Source organism: Myripristis murdjan, chromosome 18 (genome assembly GCF_902150065.1).
Source record: "Myripristis murdjan chromosome 18, fMyrMur1.1, whole genome shotgun sequence".
NCBI lineage: Eukaryota > Metazoa > Chordata > Actinopteri > Holocentriformes > Holocentridae > Myripristis > Myripristis murdjan.
In genome coordinates this window covers 10,966,179-10,988,160 of record NC_043997.1, presented here as the reverse complement: position 1 = coordinate 10,988,160, position 21,982 = coordinate 10,966,179, and the positions used below count along the sequence as shown (strand labels likewise).

Here is a 21,982-nt window from a genome sequence, read left to right as displayed (position 1 = left end):
TCATTTCTCACTAGAACAATGATGATAAAATAATACATCCAGATTCCAGACGGAATCCAATGCACAATAGTGAATAGTGAGGGCTTGTTGGGCACTTTAGGCAAATACAATTCACATGTAAAGACATTTCACCAAATTATACAGAGCCCAAAATGAAACTAGATTTTGGTACTTCAGTTGTGTCATGATTTGGAATTTAACTTTATTCTAAAAGCGCATGTAACAGTGTCTTACATTTTATTTCATGGGTTTAAACACATAGACAATTTAAGTCCTTTAATTACTTAATTTTTTCCCTTATTAAATGTTAATCACTGTGAGAAATGTATTATTTCTCCAGCTGGCTTATCGACTGTATTCCACTGTTTTAGATAACCCCAAGACCCCCCTACATCCCTCATTACAACAGATGACTGGTTAAACTCCTGCTGTTCAGTTGCAATAAGAGTCTTAATTGTCTACTTTACTGATCCCTGCAGGAAAATCTTTTTTGCTATTGCAGTAGCTAGATGGGATTTGGTATCTTACTTACAGGCCTCGCTGCTAGACACAAACATTTTGGGTAATCCTTTAATGGGGCCAAAAGGGTAATATAAAACTACCATACCTAACCATGTGTTCATCCCAAACCCATTTGCTTTAATTTCCTCTCCATTTTATTCAAAGCAAAAGCCTGTTGAAATGGCTTTAAACTCAAATTATCTTGTTGATTTTAATACATTAATAAAGATGCCACTATTTTCCATCTTTTCATAGATGACAATCCTGCCATCTGTTGGACACATTATGTTGCAGCAAGATTTTAATCCAAAAGAATGTGAGTGAACCTCTGCAAATGAAAAATATGGATACAATATGGATAATCAGATTAATCGTTTAATCCAATCAGACAACTTAAACACCATCAGAAAGGTGCAGGTCCATTTAATAGTTGGATGACACATAATTTCACAGTTTCTATACCTGCAGGATTTATGGGTCCACAAGAAAATTGCCATTTGCCCTTCAAAGTATGCCAGAGTTTGATAAGATGCAATATTTAGACTAGTGTGACAGCATCTAGGGAGCAATGTCAGACAATTTATTATCATTATTATCTAACAAATACTTTCATTACATAATGGACCCACTAGAGGAGGAAGAAACTAACAGGCCTCTTTAGCTGTTGTTATCATAACCTAACTGGTGAGAGCGCTGGAGCTGAGGGACGTCAGATATTGGACATGAGGGACACAAATTAGGCAGCGTGAGTCAGTAGATTCCACAATAAAGGTGCTTTATTGCTACAAGAACTTCCCCTTTGATAACAGCAAGTGGTGATCTGTATTAATTAAACAAACACCAATGTACAACAAAGAAATTAATCCCATGCAGTTCCTCATATAACTATTCTTCACTGACAGACAAAGGATCTCAGTGGCTCTGAGCAAATTAAAGGAATATTTAAACAGAGGCAATACTGCAGTTTGACACTGAAATTAGTTGTAAATGCAGCTAAATTAATACATGGCACTTTTAAACTCAAATAATAAGGATAACTCAGTTCTGACACATTCAGCAGGCATAAGGGGACAGAGATCTTGCTGGTGGCAGAGCAAGTGGAGCGATGATTTCCTCTCCTGCGTAGGCTATAGGAGCTCTGATTCAGGCAGATTGACTTCTCCTGTGTGTCCAGTTAACGAATAGTCACTGCTCCTCCCAGAGGTCAACAATGTCATGACAGACATGTCATGGAGGACCTCAGCAGTTGTTACCGTGCATTGCCGTATTAACAGGGATGTGGTGGAGCATCGATCCACCATAACTCACCTAAAAAAAAAAAAAAAAATGGACATGTGCAAGACTGACAGCTGCAGCCAAATAGATATTTGCATTGGCTTACATGGGCAACATTTCGATCAAGGGAATGATTCAAAAGGGGGACATTAACGAAGAAAAGTTTGAGAACCACTGCTACAGTTACAAAATGTCATTTTAGGTCGCCTAAATGTGAAAAGACATGATAAGAGGTGAAAAGGTAAATAGAATGAATAGAATAGAATGATATGGATTTTTAAGACAGCTGAAGTCTACAGAATTTAGACCACCTTTACTTTTTTTTTTTTTTTTTTTGGTTTTCTTCTTTACATAATAAATTGAATAGTATCTTATCAATGAGTTTGCATGCTGTATTATCATCACAGGTTAGACAAGTCTCTTTGTAACTGCCTTAAACTGTAATTGGATTATGGATTAAAGTGCCTCTGGATTTCCTGACTCTGGGAATTTGAATCCCAATGTTTGCAACTCAGTTTCTCACAGGAATATCAGAAACTGAAGTCACTGTTAAGCTCTCCTCTGGTTCTACTCCTCATTTACTGAGCTGGAGGCAGAGCCCAGCAGTGTGTTTCATGCTGAGCTGCTGGAGGGAGCGACCGGGCCGCACCGCCCGGTTCAGCGGGGCGGGGCAACCGGTCGGTCTGCATTGAGATGAAAGCATGTGTGCGTGCGTGCATGTGTGGAGGGAGAACCGGGAGAGGGCATGCGCACGAGAAAACTGTCAGAAGGAGACGGGAAGTTGTGCCGTTTGCCTTCGAAATAATAGACCTAGTGTATAGAAAAAAAGTTTTTTTTTTTTTTTTTTTTTTCTGTGTGAAGGTACACCTTGCTAAATTTGGAGAACAGCAGGTGAGAGCTTCAAGAATTTGTTTCAGATTTCAGAGAATAAAAAAAAAACTTCAAACTTTCAAAAATTAAAAATTATTTTCTTAAATTAAAATAATAAAAATCGAATAAAACTAAACTACTACTACTACCTCTACTACCACCACCACTAATAATAACAACAACAACAACAACAACAATAATAATAATAATAATAATAATAATAATAATAATAATTGGTTGCTCATAATTTTGGTGATTTTTTTTTTTTTTTTTTAATAATTATTTTGAAAAACCTTCCCGGAAGTGTAATTATTCATGGTGGCTGACTTGACACAGGTGCGCCAAGCTGGGAGAGGAGCTGCGACTTGTGGATCCTGTCAATCATCTCGACACACTGACGGACAAATCAATAAACCTCCATCGGATTAATGTGAACTCTTCTCCTGTGGAAACTGCAGATTTAATGCAATAATCAAACAATAAACCGGGATTGTTGGATTAAACATGAAGGGAGATCCAAATCTTGTAAGTTTAGGATTATCATTTGCTTATCACAGTTGAGTTCTGGCTGAGTTAATTAATTTTGATGCTGTAAGTAAATGGAGAAGGAGCAGTTTTGATTTAATGTGAAGCGTTTGAGCTTTACTGATTTTCCAACATCAGGAGCGTCAGGAGGCGGCGGGCGGACAAACAGACACTCCGTTTGGAGAAAGGCGACCGGTGAGTGATTCAATTTAATTGATTAAAAGTAGCATTGTTTGGTGGAGTTTGGGCAATGTCCCTGCAAATCAACTAAAAAAACAACAAAAACAACTAAAAACCAAGCTGCCTTTGTTGCACCTGTCACACACTGACCCTAAAAACTGATTCACAAAAAAAGGGCTGACACAATTTGCTGTTTCATCAGGCATTGGCCCTCTGATTCCATGTCTAGTAGTAATTTTTTTTTTTCTCCCAGTTGGCCAATCTGTGCAACCAAGCCCTGAACTCTTTCATGTGAATTATTTTCTTGTGCACTATCATGCTGGGTTGCACAACAAGTACAGAACATCCTCTTGAAGTCACATGGCCATATTCATGTTGGGAAAGCACTGCACTTGTAATAAGATCAGTAAATAAGCAGTAGGTTAATTGGTGGGTGACCACTCAACAATAAGACCACAAGCAGTGTAAACTCATCTAAACTTGTGCTGAAGCTTTCTGGTGTTCAGAGTGTGTCTGTGTGTGTCTTTCCAGAGCATTGTGAAATTACAAGGAGTGCTAAAGAGAGTTTCCCAAAGCCCTTTCCATCATCAGTACAGGGTGAGCAGACTCACACACAGGGCAATGGAAATAATAAAGTTTCCTCAGCAATTTCCCATCATATTATAATGTCCGACTTAGTGTGTATTGTCTGTTTTTCCTCCTCAGACTCTTGTTTCATCAGCCTCTGATTCCAGTGGATCATCTTTGAACGAGTCTCGCAACAAGCAGGTTGGACGACACTCACAACAGCAGCTGTCAACACAAACACACACAAACACACACACACACATACACAGTGCAGGTTGGGTTTTGGAAGGCAACGTGTCACTCAAATATTTCTGATCTTGTTTTTTAAAGACAGTCAGTTTGTCGTTTCTGATTGTGAAATACACACGTTATAGACAATCTGTGAAGTCTTGTTGTTGCGATCACATCGACAGATTTGCTGTTTGGAACGTCAGTGGTAGGAAGCGTCTCTCCAGTGATCAAGAGAGCGTCCAAGTTGTGTTTGCATTTCTGTTAAGTGACGCGTGGACTGTTAGAGTATTTAGGCTGACTGCAATGTGACTTTTTACCACAATGCCTGCACTGTATACAGGGCTCTTGGTGTAAGGTTAAGTGATTTTCCCACGTTCCACTCTTTATTTTGTTGTTTTTTCTTGGTTGGATTACAGAACGGTGAGTGTTGTGACCAATCATCTACACCGGCGAACATGCCCGGCGACCATCTGGACCAGGTGAGGATGAGCTTTGCTTTAAAATCATCAAAGCATATAAAAGTGCTGAAGTTTATTTGAAATAGTAAAACTCATGGGTTAAGTTAAATGATCTACGATTTGCCTCATGAAGTTGATCCCTTCAAGTGATAGTTTAGACAAGGTTGTTGCGGTTCAGCATTTCCTGCATTGTTTGTGGACTATTTTCATTTCAACAAAACAATTCTCTCACCTCCTCTCTTGACTGTTGTTTTTTTTTTTTTTTTTTTTTTTAGCATAGGAATGGATTAAAGACAAAGGATAACCATCTCCTCCCTGCTGCCAACCAGGTGGAATCTCCACCCATTCCCTTACGTTCACTGCACTGTAGCTAGAGTAATTATCATGGCATCTTCATAGTTTGTTTGTAGATATGATTGCAGAGTGTGTTGGCATTTGAATGGATATTGTTTTGAAAGTTCTATGAGAAAAGCTGGTGACCTTTAACTGTCTCGATGTAGGAACGGGGTGAAGTAGAGATTAATGGTGGCCATCAAAATTTGTCTTAAGTGGGGAAAATAACCAGGGGTCCCACCCACCACACTGGTCGGTAACTTTTTGAGATAAAAACAATCTTTGGGTTTTGGCTGTTCTTAAACTTTGTCCTTACTTATTCCTATGCACTCCGCCTGACTGTGAGCCAATCAAAACAAGCCAGAATGATGTATGTGTATCAAACAGGCTCCTATAACAGGGTGTCAGTGTTGATGTCCTACCCACCTGGCTCTAGGATTTACATAATGAAGTGTTTTATATTGAAGTAACATTTATTGATAATGCTGATTTTACTGGAGGTCAATCAATTGAATGTATGAGTAAATGTATACTTTTAATATTTGAAATGCATGTGACCTGCTTGGCTCCCACTTCAATCATCAGGCTAAAGTCAGTTGTTGTGGATGAGTAGCTGTTTTTGTTCAGCTGCAAATACATGAACGGCCAGCTTTCTCCCGGACAAACACAGCCATCTTACAGAAACAGGCTTAGCAGCTAAAACACCACTAACTTATAAACACAAATTCCTTATTACGTTATAAAATCACAATGCACGGGTTATTTTTCACCCAATTATCCATCAATTTAAACAAAATAAAAGAATTATTGGTAGTAGTTCTGGTCTGTAGGTCAGTGCACACTTTCACCCACTTTCACACACCCTTTATAGTGAAGTGAGGGTCTGATTTGGTAACCACATTGCAGTTAATGGTACATATTGTTGTACCAAAATGTTTTCCTTCAAAAGTTACAAGTGTATGTCAGTAATTTCTAATGTAACTGTACATGCCAGACAGTTGTTTTCAGTGCAGTGTATTGCTTTCGACATAAGATGTGTCGCTCCAGGGGGAAATCGCTCGATGATTAATGGGGCTAGTGAACTAGTGGGCTTGTTAATTTCAGCTCCCTATTGGTGCATGTTATGCTGCTCTACACCAAGCTGTAGGCTAGTACCTACATTTTTGAAAACTTTGACATTCACTGCATTTTTTTAGTTTAGTGATCCTTGGCAGATGACTCAAAAAGTTAATTTCCAGAACTGTTCATGTGACTCCTCATGCTTGACGAATGCGCAACACTGTTCATAAATCAACTGGCAAGTAAAGTTTCTGCTGTGTCACTCTTACATTCTTTCAGAACGGAGTGATGGATCCGGGAACATCAAATCTGTTCCATCCGAGCCCTCAGGTATGTTTCCAGATGATGGCAGAGAGAGTCAGTATGAGGAAACTGTCAACAGGCCAAATTAAATCTGACATTTGTTTATCCATATCTCCTTTCACTTTCTCTGTTAATCAGAATGGAGTCAATGGAGGTTTGGCCAGAGTGAACCCTTTTTATAAATATTTTACGGTATGTATCAAAATATTCCAAGGCAGATTTTTGTCATTTGCCTCAGCCATTTTCTTAATGTCCACATGTTGTACCCTCAGGAGACCAGCGGTAAACTTCCTGACATGGAGAATACAGAGACGGAAACTTCAGAAGACCCAAGCCTCAATGCTATCTTTGCTCCTCCACCTGAATTCCAAAGTTCACCTCTGGATTTTGAACCACAAATTCAGACTTTTGAAAACAACACAGCCAACTCACCAGAACCCCAAAGGGACCTGTTCCAGGCCTTTACCCACAGTCAAACGCAAGACCTCTTCCGAACCTCAACAACGCCCCAGAGCTTGCCTGTGAATGGTAGTCTTTTTCATGATGAAGCCCTGGACTCACCACAGAATCCCTTCAAAACTTTGCAGTCAAATACCGCTGACACAGGCAAGGTCAAAGGAGAGGACCTTTTCCGGGCTCCTAATGATTTAATCCATGCAACACCTGCTAAGGAAGGGAGTCTCTTTGGGACATTACCCAATCATTTTCTGGACCCATTCAAATCTCCCTCAAACAAGGAGGATCTATTCCAGTCACCACATTTTAATGAGGTGAACCCATTCCATACCCCATCAACAGAGGAAGTGGATTTCTTTCAAGCCATCCCAGCTGAAGGGGGGTACCTTTTCCAGACTAAGGAAAATGATCTTGTCCAAAGTCCCTTCAGTGAGGAAAAAGACCTTTTTGACATGTCTTCTAAGGGAAAAACAGATCTGTTTTCACCTTCATTTACAGATGAACCATTCCAAAACAGCGCCAGTGTGTTTGACCCCTTTGGTACTACTCCATCTCAACAAAGTGACCCTTTCCAAGACTTTTCAAATGGTACCCCAGACATTTTTCACCCTTTTCCCTCAAAGATCAGTGGTTCTGATTTCTCCCCAGCTGCCAACAGCAACAATATTTTTAAATCAACCCCCATCAACACAGTGTTAGAGGCCACAAACTCTACACCTTCATTCTACAGTCCACCAGAAATGAAGTCGGGCATACTGGCTTCCTCCTCCTTGGTTGATAAGTCTTCAGATCTTGTCAATGCAACGCCTCCACCTACTCACCGAATCCACTCAGCCTCCTGTGACATGCCACAGGAGATTGTGTTGACCACTCCTCATGGATCCAAACATGGCATCCTCCAGCCTACTCCTTTCATCCAGGCCAGGGCTTTGGTCCAGTCACCCAATGAACAGTCACCCACTGAACAGTCACCACCTGAGCTGACACCAGTGAGTAACAAGTGTCTTTGGACAAACTGAAAACCAGCATATCATGTATTGTGTTTTTTGGGGAAGCCTGTCTGACCTTCTGTAGGATACATCTACTCTCTCAGTTAAATTTAAGGTGTTTCTCACTGGGTTCTTTTTTGAAAGTTTATTCCAAAAAAAATGTAGCTACACACAAACCCTGTGCCACTTGTGGATGAACTAAAAGCCATGATATCATGTATTGTGCTTTGAAGTGGGGAAAATCATCTAAATATAAGGATGCTGTCTCATTGAGTCCTTTTTTTGAATGTTTATTCCAAAAAAAAAAAAAAAAAATGTAGCTACACACAGATCCTGTTCCATTTGTGTGACTGTCATGATTGGTTTTCATAAGAGCAGAGGTCAAGTGATCTCATCTCGTTTTGATTTTTCATTTTCATGATGCACCATGCTTTTATGGGAGTTGTGATTAGATGGACGCATGCAAAAGAGTTAACTATGGTAACATGATTTCAGTTGGAAAGTTGCTTTTTGATTTTGCCATGATTATTATCAAACTGATGAGAAGCAACTTTTTGTTGGACCGGTTTGTGTAGTAATTGTGTAGAAGTAATTGTGATGGGGTAAATATAGTCACTTTCAAAACTTGGCAAGTGGACCCAGTGGTTCTCTAATTTATAAGACTTGCACTTTTATAGATTTATACTGCAATTATATAATGTGATTCTTTTATAATCAAACCTGCAGGTGGGCATGTTCAAACGTGCTCCAAAGCCGCTACCTCGAAGTAGACCACCCAGGCCACCAAAGCCACCCAAGCCTCCAAACAACGTAACGTCACTGGAAAATTTCATACCAGAACAAATTTTTGACATCATTGTATTTTCCGCTACTTTTCTCATTCGCTAAAATCTTTCCTGTTGCATCTTCTCTGCTGCTAATAGCTGTCTCCCTCTTGTTGTTTGTACTGTCTTCAGACTGAGCCTCAACTCACTACTCCAGAAACTCCTCCGAAACCACCCCCCAAACCGCTTCCAAAACCAGTTCCTCGCAGCAGGCACGCTGTTCAGGTAAGCATGTAGTTAATTCATAATGTAATTAGCCACCCTAATGAGGTTGCATAATAACACATTCCAGGAATTTGTCGCAAATGACACACATTCAGTTTGTACTCACTGAGTTTTCATAACCTCAGCCGATCCAGGAGTGAACAACGTGACAATTCCGAGCATGACTCGCACCGTGTGTGTAGCTGTTAAGGCATATGGATACACTCTGGACTTAGCATAATTAGGAGTGAGAAGTATTTTGAATTGAGCATTTGTGTTGTGTTACAGGAGAGCAAACCAGTGGAAGCTGAAAGTTATGCTGTATTTGAAGACATTCTTCTTATTGGACAGGTCTGTTTAAAAGTGTAAAAGTGTTGGTTAATATAATTTATTTTTTTTTTTCTTATCATCGGAAATTATTTAGGAAAACTGTCAGTGTAATGGTTTGTGTTTTGTTCACATAATGCCCAACAGGAAAAGTGTGTGGAAGACTGGCCTGAGGATAGTCCTCAGCTTGACCCTGACTTCAAACCAGTATGAAAACCTTTTTGTCCCTCCTTCACATTTACAGTAACCTAATTTGCAAGTTTACAATTTACAGCATTGTTTTCGATGCATTTGTAATTTTCTGTAATAGGAGTTTTGGCTGTGATTTCAATTTTTCTTTTCCCCCTCCAGTCTGGTAAATTTAGACTACGGCGGGAATCCTTGAAGGTAGGAGGAGTTTTACCTCTTTCATTTGAATTGTTTCTTGTTCGGTGGAACAATGCCTTATATAAGAAGAGGTTACAATTTAAACCTTGTGTATTTGCTGTTTTTAGGTGAGGATGGACTCTGACGGAGGAAGTGGAGAGGATCAAGATGGCTCTTGGAAGGTATACCCTCATTCTGTGTTCATTGTTAATGTTCTTTCTGTGGTTATTAATATATTTTAAGACAAATATGTTAACATGCAAACACTGTTACAGAAAAAGGAAAAGAAGTTCAAAGTCACCCTACGTTCCAGAAGAGGATCCAAGGTAAATAAATATTGCAAAGTGACAGATGCATTCTTGAGTGACCGCTCGTGTCAAGGATCAAAGGACGATCAGTAAAATAGTATTAACTGGAGAAGCAAATTTATAAAGTACTAAAATTTTCATGTCATAATTTCTCTTTACACAGTACATACCTGTAACACGTGAAGGTTTTAGTAACACATACATCCATTTCATCATTTAGCTCATACAGATCTGTAGGGTTTTTAATTACATTTCTGCGATTAACTTTCAGGAGAAACATGAATCAAAGGTTGCGGGTGACAGCAGAACACTTCCTAGGACTTCGAAGGTTTGTATTACAGTAGAAAAGAAGGAAATCATTATTCTGATTCTGAAACATGAATATTATTGAAAATAAGATGTGTTGAAGGTGTTGTTCATTCAGTGCAAATGCAGTATTTTTTTTGTGTGTGTGTTTTTCTCAGAGTCAGATGGTGAAAGTGGTGAAAAGTGTATGGGGGAAAAAAATCACCCCCAGTGTGTTTATCCTGCTCAGTAAAACAAAATTTAAAAATGCTGCACGTAGCACCTTTAATCTCATACTTGGTGCAGTGCATAGAAATGCACAAGAGGGAAAACTACACTGTGTTTTTTTGTTCATCTTGTGTTTTTCAGGATGGTTTTCCAGACACCCACTTTCTCTCTGGGGGAGAGCATGAAGGTGAAGACCACAATGACATGTACTACAAACAAGTATGTCTATTGAGTTATTTTTAACCATTTCACCTCCATTTTTATGAGCTGCAGTGAACCAACTGTGGTCTTTTGTCGTCTTCTTTTATCACCAGAAGAAACCCCTGAAGACCAAAGTTACCCAGATCCTTCGAAGAGCTTCCGTTGCTTCCTCTGTCCATGAAACGAAGCAAATGAACGGAGACGCATCTCACTGGTTAAAGGTACGCAACCTGAACTACAGTCAGTCTCTGAGGAAGGACGCCGCTTTAGGTTTGAAGCCTTAGGAATTCAAATAATAAGAGAACTTAAAACTTTAGCATTGTCTAAAGGTGCAATGGTAGATCCATCCAGACTCTGCTTAAAGCTACATCGCAGACATGCTGATAACTTACTGCTGTTGCATTACCATTGCAGCCATTATCACAGTAATGTAAATGAATATGGGTATAATTTCTGTATGCTGCTTTATGCTCAAGTATTCTCATGTCCTACAATCTAAAATACCACTGAAACATATTAAAGGGAACTTCAGCAACATCTTATATGAAATATGTAAAATGTTCCACCTGGGCCATTTGAAAAATTGAGAAATGGAAAAGGTGGAACAGTGCTTTTTCATGTTGCATTTTCTTTGATTCATTTTTACATATTTGTTTGGTGCAAAAGTGTAACTGTCGCGAGTAGAAAAAAACATTATTGCGTTTTGATGCTTCTGAAGGATGATGATCTCTGTAAGCAGAAGGCCAACAGGAAGGAGTCCACCGAACGCCGATGGTCAGAGGTAACGTGCAGTCCATTTAGTCTCACTAAAGAGGAAAGATGGAGGGGCTCAGTTTATGGAGGATGGATTGTTTTCTGCAGTTTACAAAGTGCATGAAAGATGTTTCAAAGAGTGTTTTGCTGAATCCCTGGCCCTACAATTCAAAATAGTTAGGCAAAACCTTTCAATTCTTTTCAGTTTCTTTCCACAACACATTTAACATTTTTTAGCTACGGAAAACGAAACAAAAGATGAAAAAAAGAAAGCTGTGTACACTAACATTATGAATTCCTGACACTGTTACACACCAGTGTATCCCCTCCTGCTGTTTTTGTACTTAACAGGAACTCATCAGGCCTTAATTTCACTGAGTGAAGGCCAATTGAGACAGTCTGTTTTCAAGGGTACCCTGATTGCAAACATGTAAACACCTCCAAAAAAAATGAAAACAAACGACAAATAGATGCCATTTAAAATACAATACAATACAACAGAAATAGAAATACATAAGAATACAAATAGAGTGCTTAATGGGTTAAAATAAATAAATGACTAAATAAAACAGAAAATGTATTAATACAGATCAGTTACAACATTTTACACTCCTGGAATCTCCATCAACATCAAGTGGTCACAATACAAGATGAAAAAAAAAGAGTAGAAAATATATTTGATAATATATTTGAGTAGAAAGAGTGTTTGTCAGTTTCCTCCCAGCTTTATGCAGCATTTCTTTTCGACAGGGTGCAGTTTTAGATGGCAACTCTGGAGGAGAAGAAGACATAGAGGAAGAGGATGAAGAGGAGGAGGAGGAGGAAGCCAGGCATGAGGAAGCAGGCAACCATAGACTTGTATGCTTTTGTTATATTTTTAATGCGATATTCTTAGCCATATGTAGTTAATGTAGTAATTTTAAACATTATCTTGTGTTTTGTCATACAAACCTTTCAGCATAAAGTGGCCACAGCATTCTCTCTAACCTGTTGGACAACTCGATTTTTAATGCATTTAAGATTTATGTTTTGAGTGGTACGCTAATCTAACGGGACATTCAAAGGGCAGATCTGTGAGTATTCCAGCATGTGTCTGTGATATTTTTTTCCTGTTTTTCTCTCCAGAAGTCAAAAAAGAAGGTGAAAATCAAGTTTGTGCCACACAGAGGATTTGCCATCAGTGTAGAAAAGGTAAAGTGGACGGCACTTTTGCTCTGCAGCGTTTCGATTGTCACTTGATTCATGTTTGGGACGCTAAAATAGTTTTCTCCCGTAGACCCACGAGGAACTGAAGGGCACACAGGACCATACACCTCGGAGAGGATCCAAGGTATACAGTAGATATATTCCACATCAGTGGTAACTTTGGTGTGTGTGCTTGCATAGTACATCTATATAACAAGGAAACAGTCTATATGCTATGGTTAGAATTATTTTTTCACTTTTCTTTTGCAGGAGAAACCTGAAGATGAAGTTCACGGTGCACATGGCTACACACCTCACAAGAAGTCCCAGGTACCAGGATGTTACAGCCAACCTCTAGTTCATTTAACTGAGAATGAAAATTGAAACTCCAAGTCAAAGGATAAAGATTTTTTTTTCATTCTTTGTATTTTTTTTAAGAGATTAAACATTATTTTGTGTGTTTTTTTCCAGGTTCTGTTCAGTTGGGTGGTGTATTTTAGTTTGAATCATTAGTTTGAAATGATTATTGTTATTATTATTATTGTAGAACATGTTGAGCTTTTTCTGTTTGAAGCACATCCACTTCTCTAATTGCTTGATTAAAAAGTCAATCAGTCCGTTTTCTGATGCAATTTTTGAGTAATTCTGATTGCATTTATTTTGAGTTTAATGCTTATTTCACTCTTACTCTTGAATGCTGCTTTTGAGGATGTAGAACGTGCAAAAGATTCCTCTCCTCAGTCAACTTGCAAAGTTAATAAGATACCATTGTTAATTCAGAAATGCAAATGACTTTCTTTCTTTCTTTCTTTCTTTTTTTTTCGAGCAAAGCCACAGGCCATTTTGTAAGATTAGGTGGCCACATCAGCAGATGGTAGATAGATTTTGTTGGAAAGAAATCCAAAATGTGTCTACTTGTTAGATCTAATGTGTCAACGCTCCTGTTTCCTGTCGGTGTAATACGTGTTTTGAATTTGTTGCTTAGCATGCTTTCATGGGCGACGACTGCTCGCAAAAAGGAATGGACCAGGTGCGGCCTGGACGACCTGGAGAGGAAGATCACTATGGCATGGAAGACTGCAAACCTGTAACCTCATTTTTCTTTGAATCCCCAGTTTCCTTGTCAAATGTTGTTATTTTGATTTCATCTAATGGAAGCTTTTTTTTTTTTTTTTTGGAACACCCATCCATAGAAGAAACCAGCAAAGGTGAAACTGCTGCACGTGGGTCGTCTCAAATCGAAGGTGAACTTCAGCATGGATGAAAGGCAATATAATGGAAATGGAAGCGTGGGGAAAATGATTTTTCTTAGTTTGGCTTTGTCTCAGGTTTGCCTGTTTTTCTTTCTGTTTTTCTCAGGACGAGATGTTTGATGACTTCACTCCTCAGAAGAGCAGCGTTTCAGCAGGAGAGATGGACGATGAATTCCCAAATTGCATGGAGGACTGCAAACCGGTACTTTTGTCTCTCTTTTCTCATCATCATTGCATCAGTAGAAGAGTTCAAAATTGCATTCATCACATGTCTTTCATACATGACAGTTGATTTTTATTTCTTTTTTTGCATATGAATGCTTGATTTGTTTTCCAGTCCTCCTGTCTGTCAGTCCCAGCTTTAAGTCATGCAAACATTTTGTTTCCTTCATCAGAAGAGCTCCAAATATAAAGGGTCTCGTCACATGCATCCCAAAAACAAGATAGCCCATGATCCCGTCCTGTACGAGAGCTCACACATCGGACTGAACCACCAAACACCCCGACGGACATCCGACGTATGTCTAAATTTCGACTTAATGCACCACATATCACACGCACTGGGATCTTATTGTAAATTGCAGTTATTTCCCAAAATTCAGCTTTACCTCTGTCATGTTTTTAGCAGGGAGTGTTTGATGATGATGATGATGATGCTCCTCAAAAAGGAGCAGACCTCTGGAATCCTGCAGAGCCACATAAATATGAAGATGATGAGATAGAAGACCTCAAACTGGTATTTATGTCATTTTGAAATCCACTTTTTCCTTCTTACTGTTGATTTAATATAAGTCTCAAACGTGTGTCCGTTCAGCAGAAGAAGCCAGCGAAACTCAAAGGCCTCAAGAAATACAAAGACAAGGTAATTATAAGCTCATATGTTTTATCATGTGATCACACTAGGATGCATCCAGTGAAATCAAAGTTTTGAGTAGAGAAAATATCAACAAGGATTCGAGAAGGGTGAATAAAAGTAATCCAAACCAGCAACTGAAATGGCCAGTGTAATCATAATGTGTGTGTGAGAGAGACATTTACTTCTGTCTGTGATTCCTCCACCATTTGTATTTAAATTCTACTGTACATGTGTTTCTGTTGCACTGTATGTGTTGCCCTGCTGTCTGTAAAACTAAAAGTTCCCAAAATGCCTCACATAAATTTGTGCACTGTTTTTTTGGTTTTTTTTAACTTGGCAATTGAAGTGACTGCTGTCATGTTTCCTGTCTGTATTCCCAGAGAGAGGCTATGACACTGGACGATGAAAATCCACCAGGAGCGACGTCGAGCAACTACTACCTGTCTGAGGCAGCTGAGGTAAGCTCGCACATCTTCAGTAGAAAAAAAGATATGAAGTACTTGAATTACAGGTACGCTAAACCGTGACCTCCTTAACCTCTTAATGAGCAGTACTGATTATCAAAACATCAGTTGTTCAGTGGTCAGGGACATAATGTCAAAAAGTGATGGACAAACTTCTATAGCTTCTCCACCTGCCGCTCAAAACCCCAAAGCTGACCCAAACTGCACAGACCACAATGCCTGCACTGCACTGCCTGAGTAGCATATTGTGTACTTTTTTGAGTATTTTTTAAAGTCAGTACTTTTAGTTAAGTACATTTTTACTTGAGTCTTCACTAGGTTTTAAATCCCATCCATTACAGAGAACAAATGATCAATGACAGATTGTGGAACCTTTAACAATAAAAGCTCAGTCAGCAAAGATGAAAAGAGTAATGCAGTTCTACTTTTTTGGCTCTACTTTTTGTCACTTTCAAATTTCATAATAAAAACTGCGAGATGAAAAACTGCACCTCGTTGAGGGAAGTGAAGACCATTTACGCTCAACTGGTGAGCCGGCCCAACCATGAGAACCATATAGACTCAGCCACCGCATGATGTGCTTATTCCACATTTATCAGTTGAGTCTACAGGGTCCTCACTTGAGTTTTAGCGTAATTCCCCTTTAAAAGAATGTAGTTTACAGCGTGTTGTCTCCTCCTTTTCTAACTGCTGGGAAAAGATCACAACCAACACAGTTACTGCTCTGAAAAAGAAACTCACTTTTACTGCCAGTGCATTTTAAACAAGACACTTTTTGCTTTTACTGCAGTAGATTTTTACTGCACGACTTTTACTGCAATAAAACATCAGCAAAATAACAGTACTTCTACTTGAGCAGCAATTTGTAGCACTCTTTCCACCAGTGGCACTTGAGCTAATTGTTTACCAAAGTCCTAGCTTTACTTCCTCCACCCAAACCACCTCATCAGTTTGTGCTAACAAACAGTTAAAATCAGACTATCTTTAAAAACGTATTGTCACTGTATTCTAATGATGTATTTTGTTTTGTTGGAGTCATTTTATGTTTAAAGTATGAGACTTACTTCATGGCAGGTAAACTAAGAGTTTTAAGAGTTTTATCCCTGCCTTTCCAGTATTTAATGCTGTGTTTACATTAAAGGTGTTGAGGTATTATTAAGAGTTTGCACCAGGGATTTATCTGATTTGCTGTGGCGCATGCCGACATGAAACTGCTACCCATTTCTGCGAAATGGTGAACAGATGAAGATGCTTGTTCACGAAAATGTTGTTACTCCGAGGTGACCATGCTCTAAAAGATGAGACTCAGCTTCTAATGTGTGACACTGGAAATAACCAACAGTTCTAGTAAATAATTACAGAATTGCCTTTAATGATGTAATTAGTCTTCACAGTAGACTTAATTATACTGGATTTTTTTTGTTGTTTTTTTTGTACAATAGGACCTCTGATTTCCTAATGCGTGCAACATTGTTTGCCTGTGCAAAACCAATGACATAGATCCTGATTGGTCAAGAGCATTATCTTTCACCTCCGCTGACTTTGAACACGGGAAAAACTTTTGGTACCCACAGGTGGTTTTCATAAATCTGAGCCTTTGATTTCAGCTCCCAGCTGACGTGTGATGATGTTGTTTTCCACTCTGGTTATCTGGTTATCTTCCATCTGTCTGTTCCCATACAGGACTCATTCTTTAGACATGTGACTGGACCGGTTCAGCTACTTTTGTTAGATGGCAGCTGTTGAGAAAGCCACTCTGGCATAGAAAGGGCTTATAAACGTCTCAGTTTAAAATAATGCCAGGCATGTGTATTAATGTGTAACGTTTGTGAAGACAGCAAGGTGTGGAGCAAGTTGTTATTAAAAGAAGGTGCCATCCTGATTCGGTCACATGCCTTTTTTCCGATTTCATTTGTTTCTGTCCTCCCACACACACACACACACACACACACACACACACACACACACACACACACACACACAGGCGGAGTGGCTGGCAGCACAGAGGGATGAGCGTCTTGCATCTGGTTGGGAGGAGAGCGAAGAGGAAGGGGTCAGTTTTCTCTTTCACCACTGTGCATTTTTGACTGTATATGAAAGTAAAGCATGTGCACCTGTTTGAGTTGTGTGGCGTGCACATGTGAAGCCTCAACGTTATTATCTTGTGTCACAGGACACGGACAGCTTGATGGAGTGGTGGAACACCGTGGAGCGTGAGTCACGTGGCAACACACACACACACACACACACACACACACACACACACACACACACTCTCACACACACACACACACATAAACAGCCTTGGTTACTCTTGCTTGAGTAGCTCATTCACATACAAGCTACAAACTGAATAAGAACACAAAATACTTCAATACTGAAATTTCATCTTTAACCTGAATGGACTTACAGGACTCCGATGTTTTGGACAAAATAGCCATTTTCTGATCTTACCCAGACTGAGACAAGATTTTCAATACCATTTTCACCTCTGTACGTCCAGTGGTTTAATTCCTATGGGTAGCATTTTGTGTTAGCTTAGCATAAAGACTTGAAGTCTATGGGAGTCATTAGCCTAGCTCTGTCAAAGTGACAAAATAAACCTTACAGCAACTCCGAAGTTGTCTTATTTACACAGTGTGTCATGTGTACTTGAAATACAGGTCTTGTTTTTTCAGTAATAGTTTCACCCTTCTCCTAAAATGACTCTTGTTTTTGTTTTGTTGATTTTGTCAGTCTGGGTATGTGGGAAAAGACGTATTTTGCCAAAAATGTTTGAGTATTTCTTTTTAAATCTGTAATCAAATTGTATTTCAGAATGGGATGAGGTGCCCTCTGATGATGAAGACAAGGCCTTAAAAGAGGACGAGAGCAAGTACGTCTATACATATGAACACAACAATCTCCTTTCGTATTAAATGCTTCTCAGTGAGTGCTCAGTGAGTACATTTCTCACTGAGCACTTACAACAATGTTCATAATGAGTCAAAAATTTAATGAGTGAAAAAAAATATTAAGCTGTACATTGTCTGTTGTGATGTTTAAGCTTTTATTGGACTAAACTGCCTATTTGTCTTGTTTCTCTTGGATTGTGTTGCCTTTTAAAATCCTGGTCAAAAGAAGGAGACAAGATTTGGATAGGTTTTCCAATACATTTACAGCTTTTCCAAAGCCAGCAGGCGTAACAGTGTCTCTGGATAAATCTCAGGTCCTTCACCATCTTGGCGGAGAAGGTTCACCTCGGCCTACGCGTCTTCAACAAGGTCTTCACCGAGCGCGCTGAGGTCCTCTGGCAGTACATCATCATGCTTCACGCCTTCGCTGACGACATCAGCGAATTCCACCAGAAGGCCAAGATTGCCAACATCACCGGCAGCACCACCACGGCCGTCGGGGGTGTGACGGCCATCGCCGGTCTGGCTCTGGCTCCCATCACCTTCGGCGCGTCTCTCATTGTTACCGCCGTCGGTGTGGGTGTTGCAGCGGCGGGTGGGATTACTACAGCATCAGCGACCATCTCGGACAACGTTAACAATATGCACGATCGGAAAAAGGTGAGTTAAATTTTCAAAATGACAAATGGGTACTTCAGTGGACACTTAAATGTTGGGTTTTATCGTTGCACATAGTCCAAAATCAGATTTTTGTATCCTGCAATTGAAGATCATGTAAGGGACTATGGACTGGGCTCTGCTGGCCTGTTTTGGCTTCTGCATTTTCAACATAAACCTGATTTGTGCACCACAGTGCCACCATCAGGCCAACAGATGCCTGAGCTTCACACTCAATATCTTAGACTCCTCCTGTTCAAATATGATGGCCCTTTGGGGAATGATGTGTTCTTACATTGATATCCAGTGTGCACAACAACTGATAAGACACATCACACACATGCAAAAAAACAGCAAAAACAAATAATTACAAACATTTACAGCCTAATCGTGGGAACGATCAGGGTCGCTGTTTTTGTTTGAATATTTTGCATTATGGTTTTTAGCTGCTGCAGATTGGATATACCCTGAGATTATGACAACACTGAACAAAATGCAGTGCGAATTTGAATTTAGTTTTAGATAGGTGCCTTCATGGAGAAAATGACCCTGAGGTGATTGTCATATGCCAAAACTTTTGACCTTGTGGAGAATGATGTTCCCAGGTTATCTGGGAGAGAACAAACTCCTTGGGATGGACTCACTTATTTATGTTTTACTCAGCTGTTGGTCTGTGTGCTTGAGCTTGTTTACTCAGTTAAGATGCACCGCTGTTAAATTTCCCAGCTGTTAAGTCTCTGAACTATTGACTACAGTGATGCTTCATTCTTGCAATGAATCTTGGCTGGCATGTAAACTTCGAGGTCCTTTATCTGTCTTTTGTCTTCATACAGCTGTGTGTTGGTTATTGTCTGTGATTTTTGAAAATCTTAATATCACAATATGGCATATGTGTTTTCATATGGGTTTTAGAGGCTGAATTGAAGTAACTGGCCAAAGATGCCATCATATTTTTTTCCTTCAGTATCACTCAGCCCTAACTGGACTCATACCTTTAGATATTAAGTCACATATGGCAACAAGAACAAAAATGGCAAAATACTTTTACTAGATGCTATCCGTATGTGTAGTAAATTGTTGTTCTCGACAGGTCAAATAAAAAAATAAAAAGGAAGGGAAATGAGTAATGCACAAAAGAGGAAATTCACTTGCTATGAATTAGTGGTTGGCTGATATGGGTTTTTCAATGGACAGTGCTGATATTTATAGTGCAAGACAGTCGATGGTGAATATATAATACCAATAGCATATTTTTGTTTTTTTGTTTTGTTTTGTTTTTTAACTTTGTGGCATCTGATAATATAAACCAATTTAATAATAACAAATGAGACAAAATTGTTGAACTGAAATGAATATTTATTTAGCACTAATTTTATTGCCTGTTTTGTCTCTGTTTGCTTAAGTAGGCCTGCACTCTCTTGGCAGTGTGCTTATTTTAAATGTAAAAAATGTAGTAAATAAATAAATGTCAACAGGTCATAAAAAATTGTAAAAAAAAAAAAAAAAAAATGTATCAATGAAAAATAAATAAAATTTTGGTTAATCGGCCAACTGATTAATTGGTTTATCTCTACTATCAGTAGTGCTGTAAAAGCACTTGAAAGCAAAGATGGACACAAATGTGCACTGTGAGGCAGTTAATTAATGGCAATGCATTTCAAGCTTAGTAGCCTTGTTGAATTGATTTAGATGCTGCCTGAGTGCCAGGATTGACCCACTGTAAGCATTTGAAGCCTGATTGATACTTACAGAAGATCCCAGACCAAAATGCCTAAATTAACCACAGTGTGTTGGTTAGGGTTAGGGTTCTTTGCCATGACAAAAAAGCGTATAGAAATGTAAATCTGTGGTGATGCATGGCTTAATCCAAGATTTGTTGAATTGATTCCCTGTTGATTTTTGTGTCCCCTCCATACCTTACCCTCGCTCCTTTGCTGTTTCTCCAGGCGGAGGACGTACTGCAGAACTATGAGACTCATCTGGTGGACATCAGCAAGATCCTTCACTTTGTCAATCAGGGCTTATACAGACTCCGGGGCCATCCTTTCCTCAGGACGGGCACCCAGCACTACTCCGAGGACTGGGAGATCCGCAGGGCCGTCCAGATGATCAGCCTGGTCGACGTGCCCGTGATGCGCGCGTGCGAGATCACCGACGACGCCTTGGTCTCGGTCCAAGGGCTCTTCAAAGGCATGGAGAAGTACTATGTCAAAGACTCCCGTGAGCTGAAGAAAGGCTGCAAGAAAGAGGTGGTGGGTCAGATCAAAGCAGTGGCCAAGGTGCTCAATGACGGGCTGGTGGAGCTCAATGACATCAGGCAGGAGCTGCAGGATGCAAATGGAGACTTGTGAACTACATCTGCCAAGGTCAAACACCATTCAGGTGATTTTATGTTGAACACCATCGCCCTCTCCTGGCTAAACTGGGGAACTATCTCTTAAAAGGACTCCATGCCCCAGTAGGCATTACATTAGTTTATAGGGGGGAAAAAAATTAAAAATCCCAGCATCAGTGTACAAGGCATAAGTAAGAAACTGTCATGTGCTCTGCGTTCTGACCACATCATCTCATTTTTAATATAGTTCTCATCTCTGTCATGTGGGATTGTGTTGTGCATACAAAATGAAATGGACATTGCATTGTTCCTGGGAGTCTCCTTAATGCTGATGTATTTTTTAAATACCCAAGAATACCTAAGAGTCACAAAACTCACTCCAAAACAGAAATGGAGAAATTGTTGTTTGTTTGCTTTTTAATCTCATTGAACAAAAATATATATACCTGCCACAATGAATGTCTGAATGGCACTATAGATTGATGTTGGATATGAAACATTTTGGGCACATTTATTTGTTTAAGTTCTGACTTTTTGCACAATCCACTGTTACCCTGTGACTTTCCCTCACCAAACACTGGAGACATTTTTGGTCTTGCCACGTGGCCTGTATGAGTGTGCGTGTAAATGTGCGTGACTAATTGTAATGTATTGTTAATTGTTTTAACATGAAGAGCTTCTATCATATTCTATTTAAAAATACCCCAATTAAAACACACATATTCAGATGTCATTGTATTAATTAATTTTGTGAATAAAAAATATTGAACGGTTTCAATCTTGGTCTGATGCTTGTGTGTGTGTGTGTGTGTGTGTGTGTGAGAGAGAGAGAGAGAGAGAGATGCAAAATATCTACCTCTCATACATATTGACATATTAACAACTTTTTCAATTAAAACACTAGGCTATCTCAATAATGTTAAGGCTTATAATGGCGCACATACAAGGAGGTGATCATGCTATTTAACTTTTACACGCCTTGTTGGACCCTTTACATAATGACCGATGGGGTTTGAAGATACTCTGAAGGACGTTTTCCGTAAAGCCACGCCCCCACACAGGTAACAGGTGTACTGACTGAAACCATGAAGGCTG

General features: G+C 39.4%; 1 protein-coding gene across 6 annotated transcripts; it reads left to right on the top strand.

Moving 5' to 3' along the window:
- The first annotated feature begins 2,985 nt into the window (after nucleotides 1–2,985).
- LOC115376466 (uncharacterized) lies at nucleotides 2,986–21,665 on the top strand. Of its 6 annotated transcripts, none has more exons than XM_030076048.1 (36): nucleotides 2,986–3,171; nucleotides 3,310–3,366; nucleotides 3,883–3,948; nucleotides 4,057–4,119; nucleotides 4,566–4,628; nucleotides 4,883–4,936; nucleotides 6,279–6,329; nucleotides 6,441–6,494; nucleotides 6,575–7,747; nucleotides 8,474–8,557; nucleotides 8,704–8,796; nucleotides 9,064–9,126; nucleotides 9,250–9,309; nucleotides 9,454–9,489; nucleotides 9,597–9,650; nucleotides 9,744–9,794; nucleotides 10,048–10,104; nucleotides 10,431–10,508; nucleotides 10,604–10,711; nucleotides 11,209–11,271; nucleotides 11,994–12,101; nucleotides 12,369–12,434; nucleotides 12,520–12,573; nucleotides 12,699–12,758; nucleotides 13,414–13,515; nucleotides 13,622–13,672; nucleotides 13,788–13,883; nucleotides 14,080–14,199; nucleotides 14,307–14,417; nucleotides 14,496–14,543; nucleotides 14,918–14,995; nucleotides 16,986–17,054; nucleotides 17,175–17,214; nucleotides 17,819–17,876; nucleotides 18,210–18,555; nucleotides 20,499–21,665. In XM_030076048.1, exons 1-36 carry the CDS (start codon nucleotides 3,151–3,153, stop codon nucleotides 20,901–20,903), a joined length of 4,161 nt encoding a protein of 1,386 aa, XP_029931908.1. In that variant the 5' UTR covers nucleotides 2,986–3,150; the 3' UTR covers nucleotides 20,904–21,665. The 6 variants fall into 6 exon arrangements, with proteins under 6 accessions (XP_029931908.1, XP_029931909.1, XP_029931907.1 ...); XM_030076049.1 differs by having other exon boundaries at nucleotides 14,077–14,199; nucleotides 14,310–14,417; nucleotides 14,499–14,543; XM_030076047.1 differs by having other exon boundaries at nucleotides 14,077–14,199; nucleotides 14,310–14,417.
- The last annotated feature ends 317 nt before the right edge of the window (nucleotides 21,666–21,982 follow it).